Source organism: Chiloscyllium punctatum, chromosome 3, assembly GCF_047496795.1.
Source record: "Chiloscyllium punctatum isolate Juve2018m chromosome 3, sChiPun1.3, whole genome shotgun sequence".
Taxonomy (NCBI): domain Eukaryota; kingdom Metazoa; phylum Chordata; class Chondrichthyes; order Orectolobiformes; family Hemiscylliidae; genus Chiloscyllium; species Chiloscyllium punctatum.
In genome coordinates, this window is record NC_092741.1 from 90197731 (window position 1) to 90218664 (window position 20934).

At 39.1% G+C, this 20934-nt stretch overlaps 1 protein-coding gene across 3 annotated transcripts in view; it reads left to right on the forward strand.

Annotated features, from left to right (window-relative positions):
* lama2 (laminin, alpha 2) overlaps window positions 1–20934 on the forward strand; it is a 387170-nt gene that overhangs the window by 255873 nt on the left and 110363 nt on the right. For 2 of the 3 annotated variants that reach the window (XM_072556030.1, XM_072556033.1), the window contains 7 exons: window positions 3478–3663; window positions 5961–6088; window positions 7091–7208; window positions 11136–11270; window positions 15309–15433; window positions 17180–17266; window positions 19467–19660. In XM_072556030.1, the coding sequence (XP_072412131.1) occupies window positions 3478–3663; window positions 5961–6088; window positions 7091–7208; window positions 11136–11270; window positions 15309–15433; window positions 17180–17266; window positions 19467–19660 (973 nt within the window). The remainder of the gene's footprint in view (window positions 1–3477; window positions 3664–5960; window positions 6089–7090; window positions 7209–11135; window positions 11271–15308; window positions 15434–17179; window positions 17267–19466; window positions 19661–20934) is intronic. The other variant, XM_072556031.1, reaches the window with a different exon arrangement.

Genomic DNA, 20934 nt, shown 5'->3' on the forward strand with positions numbered 1-20934 from the left:
TGGTGTTGTGTGATTTTTAACTTTTGGTAATGATAAACATCTCTAATAAGAAGTTCAGTACACTACCTGACTTCATAAAGGAACAGACTGATCCAATCTTGTAATAAGGGTTACATTTTAATTGCTAAAGTCTGCTGGATTGGGGTTATGTCAGAGGCTAAGATGCAAAAACTCTGGAACAGAAATTAATCCACGTAGAACCTGATTGCTTCTGCTTTTAATGAAGACTGGCCAAGATATGGGTTATGAATTCATTTAGAGGATCTAATTATCATATACAATAGCCATTTGATTATAATGATACTTTGTGCCTTTGTTTTAACAGTTATTCTGATTTTTCTTATCCATATATGGTTGGGTTTCCCAGATTTCAGGAAACTTGGTAGCTTGAATAAGAAAGGTTGAATGTCTTTATAGCCAGGAGGATCATGTTCATTTATTCCAGGCCCAACAAGCAACTCAGTAAACCTTCCCCAACCCTATCACTCCGGTTACCTCAATGCCTTCCTTCCAATACCATCATATATACCAACCGCTTGCTCCCCATACCACAATCGGACCCATCCCCACGACTGGGAACTCCATCTCCTATTATCTCACTTCCCCAGTAATCTACTGTCCTAGATTTCAGCACTGTGAGGCAGACTTCCCACACAAAATACTTCCAGCCTGTGGGTCAGAAACTCAGAAAAAATGTTTAAAGCAAGCCTGTAACCTGCAATTAGATTGGTACAATTGGGAAATGTGCTGTTGTCGCAATCTCTACTAGAGTGTTTAGATGGCATTTGCTTTATATTTTGCTGAGACAGCACCATTAAATAACTTTAGTTACTGGCATTTAAAGCCCTGGGTTTTGTTATGTGATTTTAATGAAATTCAAGCGTTATGAGTTTAAACAAATGTTCTGACGTGCTAACATTTTTTAAGATTGCAACTTAATTTTTGAAACAAGATTCAGTACTGTAGCTTTGTCGAGCAGGTTCAGAACTAATGCAACTAAAGAATAAGATTATCTTAAAAAGGGTATTCAAAATGATGATGGAGATTTCTAACTAATTACTCCATTACATCTCTTAATATGAAAATTGTGAATGAACTTCATGTTTGCTCTGAGTCGTGATTTGGAAAGTATTAGCCAAGTGTGAAGTTTAAAATGTCTTCTTCACATTCAGCTGACAGCCAAACAATTTTTTTCTTACCATGATTAGCCAGAAGGTGACAAAATTGTTGAGCAAACAATGTTTGTTGTAATTTTTAATCACTAATCAGGAAACACTATCACTTACCAAGTGATCTTAATAAGCCTCATTTGTCAGACTGTATCTCAGTGAAGGAACCTCACTAAACAGTTATTAAGCAATTCAAATTTTTAAGATTTTTAAGATAGACTATATACGTTATGTAAAACACAGTCTTGTGCATTTCAAACCAGTCTTTTAGTACAATTTCTGATCTTCACTGGATTAAGATGATCAATTTTGAGAATACTGTTGCTGGAATTCCTCAGCTTAGTTTTTTAAAAATTCATTCATGGAATGTGGGCTTCGCTGGCTAGGCTAATAGTTATTAGTCATCCCTAATTGCTCCAGAGGGAAGTTAAGAGTCAATCACATCGCTGCGGGCCTAGAGTCACATTTAGGCCAAATCCGGTAAGGACAACAGATTGTGTTCCCTAAAGGACATCAGTGAATCAGATGGGTTTTTCTGACAATCAAAGATAGTTTCATGGTCATCATAACATTCCTGATGAAGAGCTTATGTCTAAAATGTCTACTCTCCTACTCCACGAATGCTGCCTAACCTGCTGTGTGTTTTCCAGCGCCATACTGTTCGATTCTGACTCTCCAGCATCTGCAGTCCTCATTTTCTCTTAATTCTGAGCCCCAATCCTGTTTACTTGCTTCATCAATGACTTCTCCTCCAGCATAAAGTGAGATGTTGCTGATGATTGCACAATAGATAAGTACGTGAATAAGAAATGTTTGGAGAGATATGGGCCAGGTCCAGGCAGGTGGGACCAGTTTCATTTGGGATTATGGTCGGCATAGACTGGTTAGACTGAAGAGTTTGTTTCCATGCTGTATGACTGTCATGGTATTGGTGCTGCATTAGAAACCCAGAAATGCAGTCCATGTTCTGGAGGGCGCTTGTGTTGCAGTGGTAGTGTTCCTAGCTCTGAGCCAGAAGGTGTGGGTTCAAATTCCACCTCCTCTAGAGGTGTGTCGTAACATCCCTGAATAGATTGATTGGAACTATTTGTAGTCCCAACAGTAAGTCATCAGATTACAAGCTGAACAATATGTTACCCTTGTTTAGATTCTCCCAGCAATAGGGTGAAGGTTCACTCGACTGTTCCCTGGGTTGAGAGAGTTGTCTGTGATGTATGACTGAATAAATAAGGTCCATATTCTCTAGAGTTTAAAAGAGTGAGGTGTGATCTGACTGAAACATTCAAGATTCTGAAGAGACTTAAGATGCTGAGAGGTTATTTACCCTGCTGAGGAATCTTGAAAACAGGGACACAGCCTTAGGATAAAGAATAAATCATTTAGTACTGGGATGACAGGATATTTTTTAAATAAAGGGATTGTGAGTCATAGTAATTCTCTCAGTACTACACTGGAGTTTCAGCCTCAAGTTTGGTTTTTGAACTTGCAATTGGGACTTGAATTCTCAATTTCTGCCTCTGAAGCAACTGTGCAAGGAATGGAGCTAAAGCTTGCACAATAGATCAGATGTTCAACAGTGAGTGGTTTGCCCCCATGCACTCAAAGCCTTTTCACTATATACATGAGGGAACAACACCACTTGCAATTTCCTTTCTAAGTTACACTCAATAGTCACTTGGTACTACATCGCCATTCCTTTATTGTCATTGGGACAAAAATGTGCAACTTCCTTCCTAATAGCACTATGTGTACCTAAACCAGAGGGGATTCAGATGAGTCTTAAGCATTGTCTTCTCAAGTGAAATTAGGGATGATCAACAAAACCCTTCTTCAGTGATGTCTACGTTAATGCTGCTGTGAGGGTGTAGAGTAGTTGTGCATCCAGCTGATTTGGACTGAAGTAGGAAAGACTTCTGCAAAGCCCCAAGGTAACACTATTCTCTAAAATTGATTATCTTAATCCAGTTAAGATCGGAAGCCATACTAAGAGGCTGTAATGGAGTTTATTGTAGCTTTGCAAGTGGATGTTCCACTGAGGCCTAGCAGAAATGGATGCAATTCCTGGAAGCCCAAAGACATCCACCATATATAGCATTTGACAAAAGGGCTTGTACTGAATTCACCCACAAGTGTTCATAAAGATGTAGCAAGTGAAATGGAATTCTGGAAGCACTAACTGCTGGCCCTTCCAGAGATGACTATCTTGCTTTCTGTTATCTGTGAGTGTTTTGCAAACTCTGTTTAGTACTCAAGAACTCAATGCAATGTATTCAACTGACCTGTCATTTTGCCTCATTTTGTTTGACAGCTCAAAGCATATGGTGGCAAGTTGAGATACGCCATTTATTTTGAAGCTCGAGAAGAAGTGGGTCAATCCACCTATGAACCACAGATTGTTATGAGAGGTGGGCCCACAGGAGACTTGACCATTGTACGACATGTATCTGCTCCTCAAATCGGTCAGTTAACCAGGCATGAAGTGGAGCTCACTGAGGTATGTATATACATTTGCAACACCTTATTTATCATTTTTTATTGATACAACTATTATCTATCCCCATCTTTTGGCCTGGATATTAAAAACATCAGGTTACTTAGATTGGGAGAGGATTGTAGGTGCAGTTTCTGAGTTGAAGCAAACTGTTCAGTTTTTGACAAACTGCTTGCTCCAAAGTCAACCTGACTGACAGATTTGACTACTAGTCCTTATAATGGAGGGAAGATCATTGATGAAGCAGCTATGATGAAGGAACTGTTGATTTCAGGTATGCTGCTCAATTCTGAAGGAGCCAGGACCTAAATTCCCAGCTAGAAAAATAGAGCACAGATCTCATGGAAAAAATAAGAGCTGAGTGGCAATCTGACAGCATTTGCCAATCCTTCAAAAATTAGGCCTTTACCATCGCTGGCTGCATGTTAATCTGATACATTGCCCCATGCAGATATCTGCTGCCCAGTTGCACCCTAATAATGAACATTAAAGTCTAGACAGATAGCTCAAAACCTCACTTCGAATTAATTCATTTAAGTAAAGCATCTGTGTCATAATTAGCTTTGAGAACAGAATAAAAGAAAAGCTTATTCTTGCATTAGAATTTGGAACAGTTGAATTGCTAAACTTATCTTCATTAGTGCTTTCATTTATACAGTGCTTTGTAAGATTTAATGACCTCAAAGCACTTTACACAATTATTTTGAATGCAGTCATAGCAATTTTGTGGGAAAACACTGTAAACAAATGTTACACATTGATGAAACAAATGACCAGTTAATTCATTTTGGTATGCCATTAGTATCCAAATGAATGTTGATCAGAATTTCACATTCTGCCTCAATTGATGGCTTGGGAGCATTGATGTACACCCTGAAATACCAGAGTCCTGGTTTAACAGTTCTGACATTTCAAGTCTTCCATTCTGTCTTGATGGTAGTGATGCAGATTGCTGAATGAGGCAGGATGATTAGCATCCATCTTTCTTACATTCCTGGTTTTCTGGTCATTATTGTAGAATTTTATAGAATCCTTCCATTGAGGAAGTAGGCCATTTGGCTCATTGTGTCCACAACGATCCTCGAAAGAGTATACCACCCAGACCTACGCCCTACCCTATTTTGCCATTTTGCATTTTCCATGGCTAATCTACCTTGCCAACACATCCCTGGACATTATGGGCTATTTAGCATGGCCAATTTGCCTAACCTACACATTTTTGGATTGTGGGAGAAAACTGGAGCACACAGAGGAAACCCACGCAGACATCGGGAGAATGTGCAAACTCCCCACAGATAGTCGCTTGAGGATGGAATCGAACCCATGTCCCTGGTACTGTGAGGCAGCAGTGCTAACCACTGAGTCATTGTGCCACCCTATTGAGCCACCATATTGCTCGTAAAATCAATTGTTGATGCACATACCTGATTCCTGTCTTCTGATATTGTACTCTTATCAGAAACAATTCATGTCACAAGTAGAATATTGCATTTTCAAGGTTAATGTCATCTGAAAGTTGACATTTTCGATAATGCAGCATTCCCTCAGTACAGTAACCCATGATTCATGTGCAAAATCAGTTTAATCTTGACAATTCTTGTTAAATTTGGAATTGAACAAATTGTATTTTCTTTGTGAAATGTTTCATTGGGCTGTATCATTACCCTTCACACCTGTGCAATACAATAACTTAGTCAAAAATTATCAGATAAATTTTTCCAGCGATACGTTCCTGGCACGATCCATGGAGAATAAAATTACAATTTTGCACCCTTACCTCAAGAAACACCGATCATCACTGGGTGTATAGTTACATTTTGATGTGGAAACTCAAGTCAGAGCTTTTGCATTCTTTTTTTTTCTCTTTTACTTTCTTTTTTTTGAGCCCTTTTCCTCCAAGCACTCCCCAGTCCCACTGGGTTTGAAATAACTGCAGAGCGGCCAGTGTCCTGTCACCAAGTCATTTACTAGTGCACAGTACAATTGGCTGTGGCCAGCCTGCTCGGAGTCAGTTCTCAACTGAGGAGATTCTAATCTCCTGGGTTTTTTTTTCGCATGTCTAAGTGCAAGATGCAGCAAAAGCACCAAGTGTACATAACTTAATTACTGCTCCACCATCAGAAGAATCACCCATGTGACCAAGGAACCAGTGACAACCAAAGCCCAGAGCGAGCAATGCGAGTTTTCCCATTCATAATTGATCATTCATTCAATTAGTTAGCTACTATTGGGCTCAGGGGGAGGAGGTGAAATTACCCAATTCTTTTCTATAAATAATCTCTCAAATATTTTTTCTTTAGCATGATTGGAAATACGACAACTCGCCAGATGGCAGACCTGTGTCTCGCAAAGACTTTATGGATTTGCTGTATGACATTAATTCCATTCTAATCAAGGCATCCTATGGGACGTTCATGAGACAAACCAGGTATAAACAGAAGCCAACATATAAAATTAAAATGCTAGGTTTGAAAGTCCAGCTTCTGGATCAAAAGGTCTTCATGTTGCAACTGATTTTCGAGATCTTCTACTCCACGGATGAAGAACTGCCATAATCGGAATGCTTATATGAACTTGTCAGTAAATACATCTTTGCTGAAGTAATTTGCAAGATGCAAATCAGTCAAAATTGTATTGTTTGGGATACAAGGAGGGTGCAAACAACCTTAGCCCAAAATTTACATTGAAAAATAGGATATTGAAATAAATTTTAAAAAGATATTTAGCCAGGCTGGGGTCAATCATGATTTCATTGAATGCTGGCACAAGCTTGACCTGCTAAAAAGCTGGTCCTGTTCCTGTGATCCTATCACAATTTGTATAGTTGGAGTAGATACTTTAGATATTTGAGATTTTGCTAACATACTGGTGATATGTATGCTCCAGCAGCACATTTCACTTGATCAGATTCCTTCATATGCTGCATTTATTTAGAAGTCTTGCTTCATTTATTGGTTAATCGTCCATGTGTTGTAAAGTTTTAGTAGAATCTATCAGATTAAGAGGCTGTTTCATTTGTCAGAGATGTTTACCAAAATACGAAGATTCTTCCATTTTAATAAATTATTATACCAAGTTGTACAAATCAGGAATGACATTTGTCTGTACAAGACTTTTATGGAATTACGTTAACTGAGAAAAGTGACTTTTTCTCTCCCATGGACGGTGGAGAATTTCACCCAGTTTGTATTATTAGGGAAAACAGTGTTTAGAAAACACTCCTACTCAAATTCAGCATGACTGATTTGATGGAGAATAATGAGTTTTAGCACCAACAGCTTGTCAAGTTACCAGCAACATGCAATCTGGTTAAATATACACAGATTAATGATAGTAACATCAAAATGGAGGAAGATTTAATTTACAGGCAACATTGTTGATTCAAGATGTTTAACACAAATTTCATTTTTTTCTTTCAATGTCAATCCAGAATCTCTGAGATATCTATAGAAGTGGCTGAAGCCAGTGATCGCTACGTCCAGGCTGAACATGCCCAACAGATTGAGCAATGCTTTTGTCCAGAAGGTTATTCTGGCCTGTCATGTCAGGTAATGTCAGTGGTTGTTAGAGCCTGTGGTGGCTATGAAACAAAGGGGAAAGGCAAACATAAAGGTTTACTTTTGTAAAGATGAATGAAACAAAAGCTAAAATAAATATGAATGAATAGATAATTGTCAAATAATACTCTGGTGTGAACAGGTTTTTATATCAGGACAAGTTTCAAGCACTTTGCTAATTTGTTGACTTTTTTTTATGGTAATGATAGCTTTTATGAAGAAATTTGTACGAACTTTCAAACAATGAACCAAAATCATGGTGACAATTAGCTGTCTCTATCATTTTCTGAAAGTAATTTGGAAAAGTAATTTTTACATGTCAAAACCCAGAACTTGGCTTCATGCATAAGAACTTGTCTCACAACCTACAGAACTCAGATGCTAAGGGAATTCATGTGAAATTGAAAAAGTATAACTTTGTTTTTGTTCCTTTGTAAGAAGTGCAAAATCCAACATTCAGTCAGACTTAAAAGCAATATTATATTCTATAATCTTAGTTTAGTAATAAAACATACAGTTATCTATAATCACCAAGGAGACTGACCCATCCTCAAGAGAGTTTACCAAATACAAATGACTCTTTAAATATACACCAAACCAGAAAAGATAGATGACGGGAGGCAAGCAAAACATGGCATTCTGTCCATTGTTATTCATGCAGCGTGATGAAAATTTATTCTAGCAAGTAAGAATTTTAAGAAGAATTGAAGCCATGAACATTGATTTTAATTCATGTGTGTTACACAAACAAGCTTTGCTTGATAATCTTTTCTTTATTCATTCACGGAATGTGGGTGTCACTGGTCAGGCCAGCACTTATTTCTCATCCCTAATCACCCAGAGGGCAGTTAAATTAGTGATACTAACCAACTTTAGAATTATTAATTATATTTTTGTCAAGCACATTTTTCAAAATGCCTTTTTTGATCTGGCTAATACGTGAGACGTAATGGATTTTTTTATTGTACACATGCTGGGCAATCAATTTGTTTTACAAATAGCAAAGCTATGTATTTATTGACACTAATCAGCCCACAAGCAATTTGGGTGGCACTTAATGCTGGCCAAGAGAATGGTGAAAGAAGTTGGCAGGGTAGCACATGAACTGTAGAATTGCGAATTGGTGTGGAATGGAAACACCAAATTATTCCGTTTCAGGGAATGTGGATGCTGTGGACAGCAAAGCCAACATCATGTGGAGGGAAGCTAATTATATTAGTTCTGCATAAAATGAATACTCTTAAACCACAACATTTGGCAATTAAATTCTACCCAAGCAATTAAATTGGCAGTGCAGGAGATTCATGGGCCTTTCCTTTCACAACTGGATAAATTTGGTGATGAGTAGGTGAATCAGTCCTCAAGGTAGATGGTGAACTGGTTAGAGCTGCCTATCACTGCTGAGAGGTTATTGTGCATGAAGGGAGAGGAAGCTGAAAGGGAGATCAAGTGCAACTCTGAGATTAACACCAAGGTGAGTTTCACTAATATCTGAATGGGCATCATTCAGCTTCAGGCACAAAATGTTTGCTAAGGTCAGGTTGGCATCATAGAGCACGACCTTACCAAGACTCTGTTCTCTGTTGAGCTTCTGGAGCTAGAATGGATCCCCTCCATCTGGAGCCTCAAATGGAGGTGAAAATGCATAGAGGAAGGATAGAATTGAGGGTAGTTGAAGTGCAACCAGAGGAGCGACAAGGGTCGTTAACTATACCAGGACAAGATGCTGATGGCAAGCAGGAGAAAGGCTATCAGGACCCAGTCCCATTCAGAGTAATGAAATGTTTCAGAATCCCCGCCCTTGTTTTAACTAGCTAAAAATATTGGAGGTACATTGCCAATTGCAGCTGGGGATATCTTCAGAGGCATTCACAGAACACAGATGCCTTGTGACCCACTGGTCTGGAAGGAATCCAATATTACTGGCAGTAAAAGTCACAGCAGTTAAATATCTGTATCAACAATCCTTTTGAACTGTTGGTTTCTACTCAGCAGAAGCCAAAATGAGCTTGTGCACTGCCAGTGCAATGTCATCCCACCAATGCATGGAATTAGTGACCTGTTGTGTGACATGAGCCAGTCTCCCATAGCCTGTATCTTAGAGCACCATCTTCGGAGAAATGTCTTTCAGATGTTGACACTATCTCCCACATTGATTTCAGCTTTTCATGTGAGTTGGCCTTTCTTTCAATACACATGAAAGATTCTGATCACTTTACACCATAGACTGCCTTAGAATGATTTGTCAGATTAACAGTTCAGCCATCTTCTGAAATTTGCCTTTCACTTGGTTGATTCTGAACCTCATTGATGTATTTGTATTCATGCACATTCTTTAACACCTTTGTTGTCAGTGTTGTACTATTAAATGGTCTTTCTGATATTCTGTGTTTTGGTCTGGTGTCTGGCTAGGCCTTTGAAACAAGATTTCCTGCACATGTATGCGCAGTGTTTGGTTGTGCTGCCTGCTTTATGAATGTAGATGGGTAGCTGAGCAGATGACATCTGTTAAGGATTTGTTGATTTGCTGACTATAACAGTAGTGTTGGCTGCACCTAAGGCATGGAATTATTGTTGACCTGCTAACATAGCTTCATACTTCTGTCCATTGTCAAATCATTTGTTAATGGTCTAGCCCATTCTCTTGACCAAAAGATCATTCCTGAAGGCTTTAATTGGTGTTAAGGTGATGACTAACTTGGCAGGTCGCTCTGACAATTCCTGTTCAGGAAAAAAAGCACACTCTCATGTCCTTTACTGCAGCATCTTCTGAGAAACTGATCAATAGATTCTTGAGGTTGCTGTCGAAATGACAAGAGTTGGAGTGTATTAATTCAGAAGTTAACCCTTTATTTGAGCTTGTCTTCAAGAACCTTCCAGAACTTTTCTAGATATTTCCAGTTATGTACGGAAAGACTGGATGTGTTAGTTCTGCAAAACCCATCTTTGTCAATGACAAGTATGCTTTGTAGAACACTTTTCTTGGAATCATCTATTGCTTGGGCTGCAAACTATGACAGATGTTATCTGAACAGTTTTAATTCAGCAAGGGTGTTACTGGATGCCACACCAATAATGAGATTTCTGCTACTCTTTATTCTGCCTTAGAAGTCTTGGACCGTATCCCCTTCAACTATCTGTCCCTGACTATGTCAGTGTAAATGAAAACTGATCTATCCTCCTTAGGAAAAGACAACAGCTGGATCCACTGTCAGAAACAGAGTGTTCTAGCTTTCTATACATCACTGAACTTATGTTCCAGCTCAAGAGTACACTTCACAAATTACAGCAAGAACACCTTGAGATCAAATTGTAAAAATGCGAATATGCTGGACGAGAGAAAGGACATATTTTCTATCCCTTTCTCTCCTTGGTTGGACACATTTCAACATAGTCTTCCTGACAGCCCTGCAGTTGGTGGAGACAGAGATAGCGAGGTTGAAATCAGTTGGACTTGGGAATCCAAACTCAGCTTCCTTAATCAGCACATTCATGAGAAAGGGTGGGAACAATAGGAATAGCCAGTCACCTATTCATGATGTTTGGATTGTTGGGCAGTGGGGATATGCTGTGAAAATTGAGGTTTGGTTAAGTATGGAGTGTTAGGATTACCTTCCAACTTTGTGCGATTTGCCATTTTGTGCAGGGGAGTGGAGGGGAATCCAGCTGTATGTGCACAACTAAAATGAGCAACAGCAAGTTTGCCATGATAAAGTAGTTTAAAATTTAGGCAACACTTGAAGGAACCAAACTTTTCATCAGTGTATTCTACTCCTTTTTGGAAACATTATGTGCTGATGTTTATCAAAGGTTAAAAAAATTGTTAGTGTTCCTGATTGATATCTCTTGCCAAAGTCCATCACAGAACATGAAAAATGTTTAAAAACTAACAATGCCTTTTGTTTCCTTATCCTTCAGGATTGTATGCTTGGTTATTACAGAGTACCATTGAGATCAACAATCAGAGAGCACAGACCAGTGACATGGAGCTGTGTCCAATGTCAGTGCAATGGCCATAGTGACATTTGTGACAGCAAGACTTCAGTTTGTCAGGTACCAAAATGTCGATTACTGTTTATTACTTCTTACGTTTTGATCAAAGTCACTGTAGAAATTGATTTCTAGCAATTTTTTAAAACATTTGTTGCCACCATTGTAATATTGGGAGAAGGCCTACCTTATTCAAGATCCAACACCAGATTTTTGCTTTAGTTTGTTTTTAAGAAATTAAGCTCAGAAGTGAAGGAGGCTTATTTTTATACAATTCAAATCATTTTTAAAATCTTACCAAAATTGTCTAAAGTAAAAGGTCGAGTGACCATACTCTTCAACAGAAGAGATTACTTGTGGTGAGTTTAACCTGTGGGCCAGCGTTCTTCAGAGAGTGGTGAAGTTCAGAAGTAAGGACCTTCATGGTGATCAGGAATTGAACCACTGTTGGCCTCACTCTGCATCGTAAACCTACCATCAAATCAACTGAACTGATCATCTGGCTGAAAAAGTAGTCTGCAGAAAATATTCATATCATACAAGTGCCAGGTCAAGACAATCTCCAGCAAGAAAAAGCCATACCCTTTCACCAGAAGCTTAAAAAGATAGGCCTTGTCAACAGTGGAACCTGGCACTCTGCAAGAACGAAGTCAGAGTCAGACTGCTTAACAGTCTACAAGGCACAAATCAGGATTGTGATACTTACTCACTTGGGACAGTGAAAGATCTGCTGCCTGATTCAATATTCTTCCAGTCACTACTGGTTCACAATGGTTGCAGTACGTCTGTCTACAAGAGGGATGGGCAATAAATGCTGGCGTAGCCAGCAATTTTCTTCTTTATTGCATCATAGGATGGGGGCATTGCTGGCTAGGCCAGCATTTATCACCCATCTCTAATTGCCCAGAGGGCAGTTGAGAGTCAACCACATTACTATGGGTCTGGAGTCATATGTAGGCAAGACCAGGTAAGGATGGCCGTTTCCTTTCCTTAAAGACATCAGTGAACCAGATGGGTGTTTCCAAAACTCAATTCATGGTCATTATTTGACTCGTAATTCCAGATTTTTATTAAATTCAAATTCCACCATCTGCCATGGTGCAACTTTTAAGAGAGAAGGGAACTTTATTTGTGGAAGGATGGGAGTGGTAGAATCTTTTGTGCCCATCAGAGGAATCACAGTAACCCCATACAACATATTCTATCTTTAATTTTTGCCTACCTTAACCTTGAATCCTCTCAAATTCCCATCTCCCTCAACCTCAGCCTAACAGTCAACTCCTAATCATACTTGGAGTTACCTTCAGTCTGGCTGCATGACCTCCTCCCCTTCAGAATTTGCCTGCAGTTCCAGCAGTGGCCACCTTTAAAACTTGGTGCTGTGGAGACTACAGAGATGTTAGCCAGTCAACTAGACTGGCAGCTGTCTGGAGTGGGCCTTCCTCTTCGGATGGGTGATGGAAGGTGTACCCTGAGCCCTTTGACTCCCATCAGGATGTAAAATGGCTGCAGGATAGTCAGTGTATTTGTAGTTCAGTTCCCAAATGCTTTTATCTTTGGGATGGAGAACACAATGATCCCACAGAATCCAACTCTTGTAACAGTCAGTTTTCAGATTGAAAATTGAGTGATCTAAAGAAGACATAAATGGAGAATAAAAATACCATACCTATATTCATATGATAGTTCACGAAGTTAAATTTCTCAAGGCAATTTATCAAAGTGAAGAATGAGAAGGAAATGGCCAATTAAAACACAAAGCTGTGCAATTTGGTCTTGAAGAAAAAGATAGCAAGCCAAAACGATTTCTGTAATATTTGTCAACTTACAAGTGTGGATACTGAAGCATTTTCACTTATTACTAGCTGCCAGTCCACTTCTATCGCTGACAAAATAATCAGATATTAATATGGAATCCAATGGGATGTATGTTATAATGTCACGTAGACTGCATGAATAATAGAGGTCTTATGACTATGGCAAGCCGCTAGTACACTAAGTACCATTGTTATTCTCCAAACACATTCTTTAATTTATTTTAGGAGGTTTTTATTTCTTTAGCTTTCATTTTTAATTTGTCATTCTGACTTGTGTTTCTCTCTCAGTCCAATCTCAATTTCTCTTTCTGTTGTAGCATAGAATTTGTCCACACTAATTCACATTCCTTCTTGTCTACTTTAAATCCTTTTAATCTCAGTGGAGGAGGTAGATTGTTTTTCTCAGTTTACCAAACCATTGCACTTGTTATACCATCATGAACTCACAATTCAGCCAAATTAATTGGCAAAAATGTTTTTAAAACTTGCATACACACTAGCAAGTTTAACAGATCACACTCCAGCAAAATATGAACCATTGTGAATTATCTTTCTGTGGAAAGAGGCTATTGATACACTGCCAACAAATAAATTACACATGCTGCATCTTCTCTTAGCAACAATCTTGATACAAAAAGCAATTTTTCAACAATGGAAAATATGTATATTTCCAGTAAGAAAAATGATTATTCTAAACAGTTCAATCATTTCTACAATAGCAGTCAAATGCAAGATCACATAACTTCAAATTCAAATCAGACGTTTTTCAAGAATTTACTGTCTCTGCCTGTGTTATTTGAAGTTTACAAAAGCAGATTTTGAGTATTTGGCTGCTGACAGTCCTTCTATACTACACAATAAATCATTGGGCATGTAAAATGATAAAGGACAGGAAGAAGTTTTCTACTGAGTTAATAAAAAGTCTTGATTTTGCCACTCTGAAAAATTCAGGATTTTTTTCACCTCAGACTATGAATAAAAAAAGTCTTTGTCAAATGACTTCAGAGCATTTTCCTGTGAACTGCTTGGATATACTTTGATGAGGAGGCACCAGTGTTGGACTGGGGTGGACAAAGTTAAAATTCACACAACGCTAGGTGATAGTCCAACAGGTTTGTTTGGAAGTACTAGCTTTTGCAACACTGCTCCTTCATCAGGTAGCTAGTGGGGCAGGCTCATAAGATACAGAATTTATAGCACAAGATCATAGTGTCATGAAACTGATACGATATATTGAACAAACCTAGATTGCTGTTAAGTCTTTCACCTTTTAGAATGGGTTGCAGGTTTCAATTCATTAACATGTAAATCCCAGAACTTCATTCAAGTCACATTCCTGAGATAATTTAAGGTTTCTCATACACATGCTCTCTCTCAGACCCTCTCTAATGTGCACGCTGTCTCTCAGGCATACACATACACAACCCGGCTCACTCACACCCATGCGCACACCTTCTCACAGGCTTATACTCTGTCACACTCATGCACACACTCACACTCACACACACACGCATGCACTCATACTCGCACTCTCTCTCACACGACACTCTCTCTCTCTCTCTCTCTCTCTCTCTGCCACACATGCATGCACACTTACATATAAGTCTAATGGGTGATTTTGCATTTGCAGAATTGTATTTGCAGATACTTTCTATTTTGCTCAAAAGGCACACAGTCTGCAAACTGCCAATGCTGGCAAGCAATCCATGTGACATTTTATAAATTCCTACTTTGGAAATAGAACCAATCTGACTCAAGATTGGAATATAGACAGACTCTAATCTCACATCTTTAATGCATTGTCTGAGCTGAGATGTTACCTTTTCTTTATAAAACTTTGTTATCTCGGGAATGTGACCTGAAAGAAGTGCTAGGATTTACATATTAATGAACTGACTTAAACCCACTCTAAAAAATGACTTAACAGCAATCTAGGTTTGTTCAATATATCATATCAGTTGCATGACACAATTATCTTGTGCTATAAATTCTGTGTCTTATGATCCTGCCCAACTAGTTACCTGTCAAAGGAACAGCGCTGTAAAAGTGAGTACTTCCAAATAATCCTGTTGGACTATAACCTGGTGTTGTGTGATTTTTTTAACTGCATACACTTTGTTCAAGATGTCAGTGATAATATATTTTCTAAACTATTGTCTTTTTTGTTTGAAAGTAACAAGTGAACATTGTCTGAATTGAAGGTGCTTAGATTTATAAATATCATCTAATGGATAATTATAATAAAGACAAAAACTTTTGCTGAGCAGAATCTTTTCTCTGCCAGAATTGTCGTGACAACACTGCTGGTGCGCATTGTGAGGTGTGTGCTCCTGGGTACTATGGAATAGTAAGAGGATCTCCAAATGACTGTCGTCCTTGTGCTTGTCCTCTTCAAATCTCTAGTAACAAGTAAGATTTTAGCATTGCAATGCTTCAGATGCCAGTGGTAAGATTTATGAGACAATATCATCTTGAATATTTGTGTAGTCCTCACGATCACTAATCACAACTTGAGGAAATCAGAAGACCCAGTGAGGCAGTTCTTTTTAGGAAGTTGCGCAATTCTTCGAGATTCAATGTGGCTGCTAAACTCAAATTTAAGACTATCTGTGGAATTTGCACTTACTAAAATTATTAATTGAAATATATAAAATGATTAATATAAAATACAAAAAACAATTCAACTGAAGCAGTGACTTCCCAAAGCCATCCTAACACTTTGCTTGCACAAAACATTACACTTTTTGTGTATCATTGAAAATGCTAGTTCATCTCTTCACATCTTTTTTCAAAATGCTGATGTTTTGCATTCTTGATAGTCCGTCTTGTAAGCCTCTTCCAAATAAACTGGCTTCATTTTGCTGTGAGGCAACAGGCTGTTCCATCCCAGGATGAACTGTGGCAGATTTTGATCTGGTCTTCACTAAATCTCACCTGTTCTGTTGGGCCATGAATGGAAAGTAGCAATGAGCAACCACAGGCTGGTCAAGTATTCTCACCTTAATCTGTGGGTAATAAGCTCAGTGTTTGTACAATTGCCAATCTGAGATGAGGGAGTTCAGTGTTGACCGGAGAATGAACCTAGGATCTGTGTAACTTTTATTGCTTAGGCACAAACTTAAACAACTTTCCCTTGTTGTTCATTCAGGGGATGTGGACATTGCTGGCTAGTCCAGCATTTATTGCATTTCCCTAATTGTCCAGAGAGCACTTTGGAGTCAACTACATTGCTTTGGGTCTGGACTCACATGTCGGCTAGACCAAGTAAAGATGGCAAATTTCCTTCACGAAAGGACATTTGTGAACCAGTGGGTGTTTTTACCCCCCCACCCCAAAAACCCCCACCCCCACAATAATTGACAATAGCTGTTTTGTATTGTATTCAGATTTCACCATCCACCAAAAGTCCCCAGAACCTTTGCCTGGGTATTTGGATGACTAGTCCATTCATGACTTCACCACAACGGCACTTCCTCTTCCCTCTTGAACCACAAAGAGACTCTCCATTTGAAATTTATTGATTGACATGTTATCATAAAAATAATGAAACAGGAGATCAGAAAATTCTTTCCCACCTCATCTATATTTTAGTGATAGTGTTGAGTGTGCCATAGGCACAGGTGAGTAACCACCCCCTCTCACAAACTCAAAGATGAATACATCTCTGTTCTTTTCCCCTGATTTTTGTTTGTGGGAAAATAGGGATTCCCCTGGGGCAAATATTTTATCTTGTGCATCAATATTCTCATTATCTGTGGTTAAACCAACTCAAAATATTTTAGTGAGGACCAAGGATTTCATTTGTTGAGACAGTAGTGGCCTTAGTTTCATTCAGACTTTTCAGTGTCAGTTGAACCTGTCAGCTGCCTGATGGAACAGTTTTATTTGTGCTGTGGATGAAATGAATGTTGACCATTGTTGCACTTTCAATATGCTATTATAGAAGGAAGAATCATCCTGCAGTACAAAGAAATTGCCTCAACTTTCAACCCAAGCCTGCAGAGAAAACTGTGTTCTTACTTAAATGTTGATGTTATTTTTATATGTATGCAGTCTAGCATTTATTGTTGCTATTGAAAATATAAGTAGTATATCTTTAGATTAGTTTGTTAAATATTGAGCTTTCGTTGACCATTTGTATTTAATTATTTTCAGCTTTAGTCCTACCTGTGTTATAGAAGGACATAATGCTTATCGTTGCGATGCATGTAAAGAAGGATATGAGGGCCTGCACTGTGAAAGGTAAAAAGCCATTCTAATCATTGTATGTAAAATAATAATTCAAGGAGTTTTAAGAAGTGTTAATAAAATTAAATAAATATAGTTATCGAAAATAATTCCAAGGCTTGACAGACATATTTTCTTTAAACATTATAATGCTTAAAATCTTTTTAATAAATCAACTCCTTATATACATTAGCAATGAAATTAGGGGACCTAAAGATAAAAGGATTGGATGGTTTAGGCTGGAAATTTGAGGACGTGGTTTGATGCCAGACAAGTAAGAGAGCATTTTCCACTATTTGGATGTTGCAGTGGACATTGGTGCATTGCTTTATCATAGAATCTCTACAGTGTGGAAGCAGCACATGGGGTCCCTTTGAAGAGCATCCCACAAAATCCATCCAGACACCCTATCTTATTCCTGAATTTCCAATGGTTACTTCACCGAGCCTGCACATCTCTGGGCACTCTGTGCAATTCAGCATGGCTAATTCTAAAAACCTGCATATCTTTTGACTGTGGGAGGAAACCGGAACACCCTGAGGAAACCCACGCAGATACAGGGAGAATGTGCAAACTCCACGCAGACAGTCACTCAAAGTTGAATTGAACCTGGTTCCTTGGCACTGTGAGGCAGGAGTGCTAACCACTGAGTCACCATGCCGCCCTTTAATATTACTGTCCTCAAGGATTTTGGGTATTTCCAGTATAACAGAGAAGTTATTGGTTTTCCTGACGCAGGCCCTTTAAGAAAACAGTGAGACTGAAATATTGTTGGACTGAGAATGCAGACACACTTAATGCTGCTTGTGGCCCTGCAGGCACCAGAAATGGTGGGCTAGTCATGGGTAATATCCAAACTCCTCTTATTCAAGGAGAGCTGTGATCTATATGGACTTCAGGAAGGCATTCCCCATGGGAGATTGGCTAACAAGATTAGATCTCACGGAATACAGGGAGAACTAGCCATTTGGATACAGAACTGGCTCAAAGGTAGAAGACAGAGGGTGGTGGTGGAGGGTTGTTTTTCAGACTGGAGGCCTGTGACCAGTGGAGTGTCACAAGGATCGGTGCTTGGTCCACTATTTTTTGTCATTTACATAAATGATTTGGATGTAAGCATGAGAGGTACAGTTAGTAAGTTTGCAGATGATACCAAAATTGGAGGTGTAGTGGACAGCGAAGAGGGTTACCTCAGATTACAACAGGATCTGGACCAGATGGGCAAATGGGCTGAGAAGTGGCAGATGGAGTTTAATTCAGATAAATGTGAGGTGCTGCATTTTGGGAAAGCAAATCTTAGCAGGACTTATACGCTTAATGGTAAGGGAGTGTTGCTGAACAAAGAGAGCTTGGAGTGCAGGTTCATAGCTGCTTGAAAGTAGAGTCGCAGGTGGATAGGATAGTGAAGAGGGAATTTAGTATACTTTCCTTTATTGGTCAGAGTATTGAGTACAGGAGTTGGAAGGTCATGTTGCGGCTGTCCAGGACATTTGTTAGGCCACTATTGGAATATTGTGTGCAATTCTGGTCTCCTTCCTATCGGAAAGATGTTGTGAAACTTGAAAGGGTTTAGAAAGGATTTACAAGGATGTTGCCAGGGTTGGAGTATTTGAGCTATAGGGAGAGGCTGAACAGACTGGGGCTGTTTTCCCTGGAGTGTTGGAAGCTGACGGGTGACCTTATAGAGGTTTACAAAATCATGAGGGGCATGGATAGGATAAATAGACAAAGTCTTTTCCCTGGGGTCGGGGAGTCCAGAACTAGAGGACATAGGTTTAGGGTGAGAGGGGAAAAATATAAAAGAGACCCAAGGGGCAACTTTTTCTCACAGAGGGTGGTACGTGTATGGAATGAGCTGCCAGAAGAAATGGTGGAGGCTGGTACAATTGTGACATTTAAAAGGCATTTGGATGGGTATATGAATAGGAAGGGTTTGGAGGGATATGGGCAGGGTGCTGGCAGGAGGGACTAGATTGGGTTGGGATATCTGGTCAGCATGGATGGGTTGGACTGAAGGGTCTGTTTCCATGCCGTATATCTCAATGACCCTATGACTCTATGAAAGGTGACTGGATCGGCAATGCATCCAATGAGTAAGGGTAAATTCCAGGGCCCAGTTCCAAAAAGCTTCTCACAGGATTTCTGGGTTCACAGTTTATGTTACAAATGCATTTAAATGTTACCATTCTCAAATACTGATTTTGTAAATTTTTAGGTGTGCACCTGGTTACTATGGTAATCCAAGAATTGAAGGAAACTCTTGTATACAATGTGAGTGTGATCCTATTGGTTCATTACCTGTACCATGTGACAAAGCCACTGGTCAGTGTAGTTGCATACCAGGAATGAGGGGCTGGACCTGCGATAGCTGCATGGAGTGGCATGTTCGCGAGGGCACGAAATGTATTTGTACGTATCCTAACTCATAATATTACTCAAACCGTGTGTGCTGATTTATTTCCATGTACATTTTTTCCTAACATGATGAATTCAAATAGCTGGAGTTCATAAACCACACTGATATTGACTCAGCTTAAGAAGGCTTTCAACAAATACAGGTAGGAGATATGGCAGGATTCTATCCAAATGGCTTTCAATGTCAGTCCTCTACAATTTGATACTGACACTGTTGAAACAATCTCTAGCAAAGTGCAATTAGCTTCTCAATTCTCAAAGCTTCAGGATGCTACTGTTGCCTTAAGTGTGCCTAGTTTTCATCCTTTGATAATTCTAAGATGTTGACTTAAATGCTGATATATTTACAAATAAGAAACATATTATACCCAGAAATCTATTTCTTTCAAGCAGACACGTTACGGCTGTACACAACATTGATTCGACCATTTTTGGAAAAGTGTGTGCAATTTTTGTCTCCTTCCTATCAGACGGGTGTTGTGAAACTTGAAAAAGTTCAGAAAAGATTTACAAGGATGTTGCTAGGGTTGGAGGGTTTCAGTTATAGCGAAAGGCTGAATAGGCCTATTCGCTGGAGTGTTGCAAGCTGAGGGGTGACCTTATAAAATCATGAGAGTCCTGGAGAGGGTAAATAGTCAAGGTCTTTTCCTTGGGTTGGGGGAGTCCAGAACTAGAGGGCATAGGTTTAGGGTGAGAGGGGAAAGTTTTAAAAGGGACCTAAGGGGCAACTTCTTCACACAGAGAGTGGTACGTGTATAGAATGAACCGCCAGAGGAAGTGGTGGAGGCTAGTACAATTACAATATTTAAAAGGCACCTGAATGCATATATGAATAGGAAGGTAATAAAGGGATATTGGCCAAATGCTGGCAAGTGGAACTAGATTAATTTAGGATATCTGGTCAGCATGGATGAGTTGGACCAAAGAGTCTGTGTCTGTGTTGTACATCTCTGAGACTGTCTGCAACAAATCTTGCAGTTAGTTTTCTTTATTTGGTGCACTTCCATGTTTTTATTTCTCAGTTTGTTTCCTCATAATTTTCTACTGTCTGTAGCTGCTCTGGTTTTCACCAGGCTAAAGATTAAGGCATCTGCATTGTCAGAAAACTCTCCAGAAATGGACGTGCTAGTAGATTTGTAACACTTTACTACAAAGTTAGCTCTTCATTTGACTTTGGTTGCATATCACAAATAAGGGTGGCCAACCTTCCTGAATTTGATATGAAAGACTTTATGGATTATCACTGAATTCATTGAAATAATTGACAT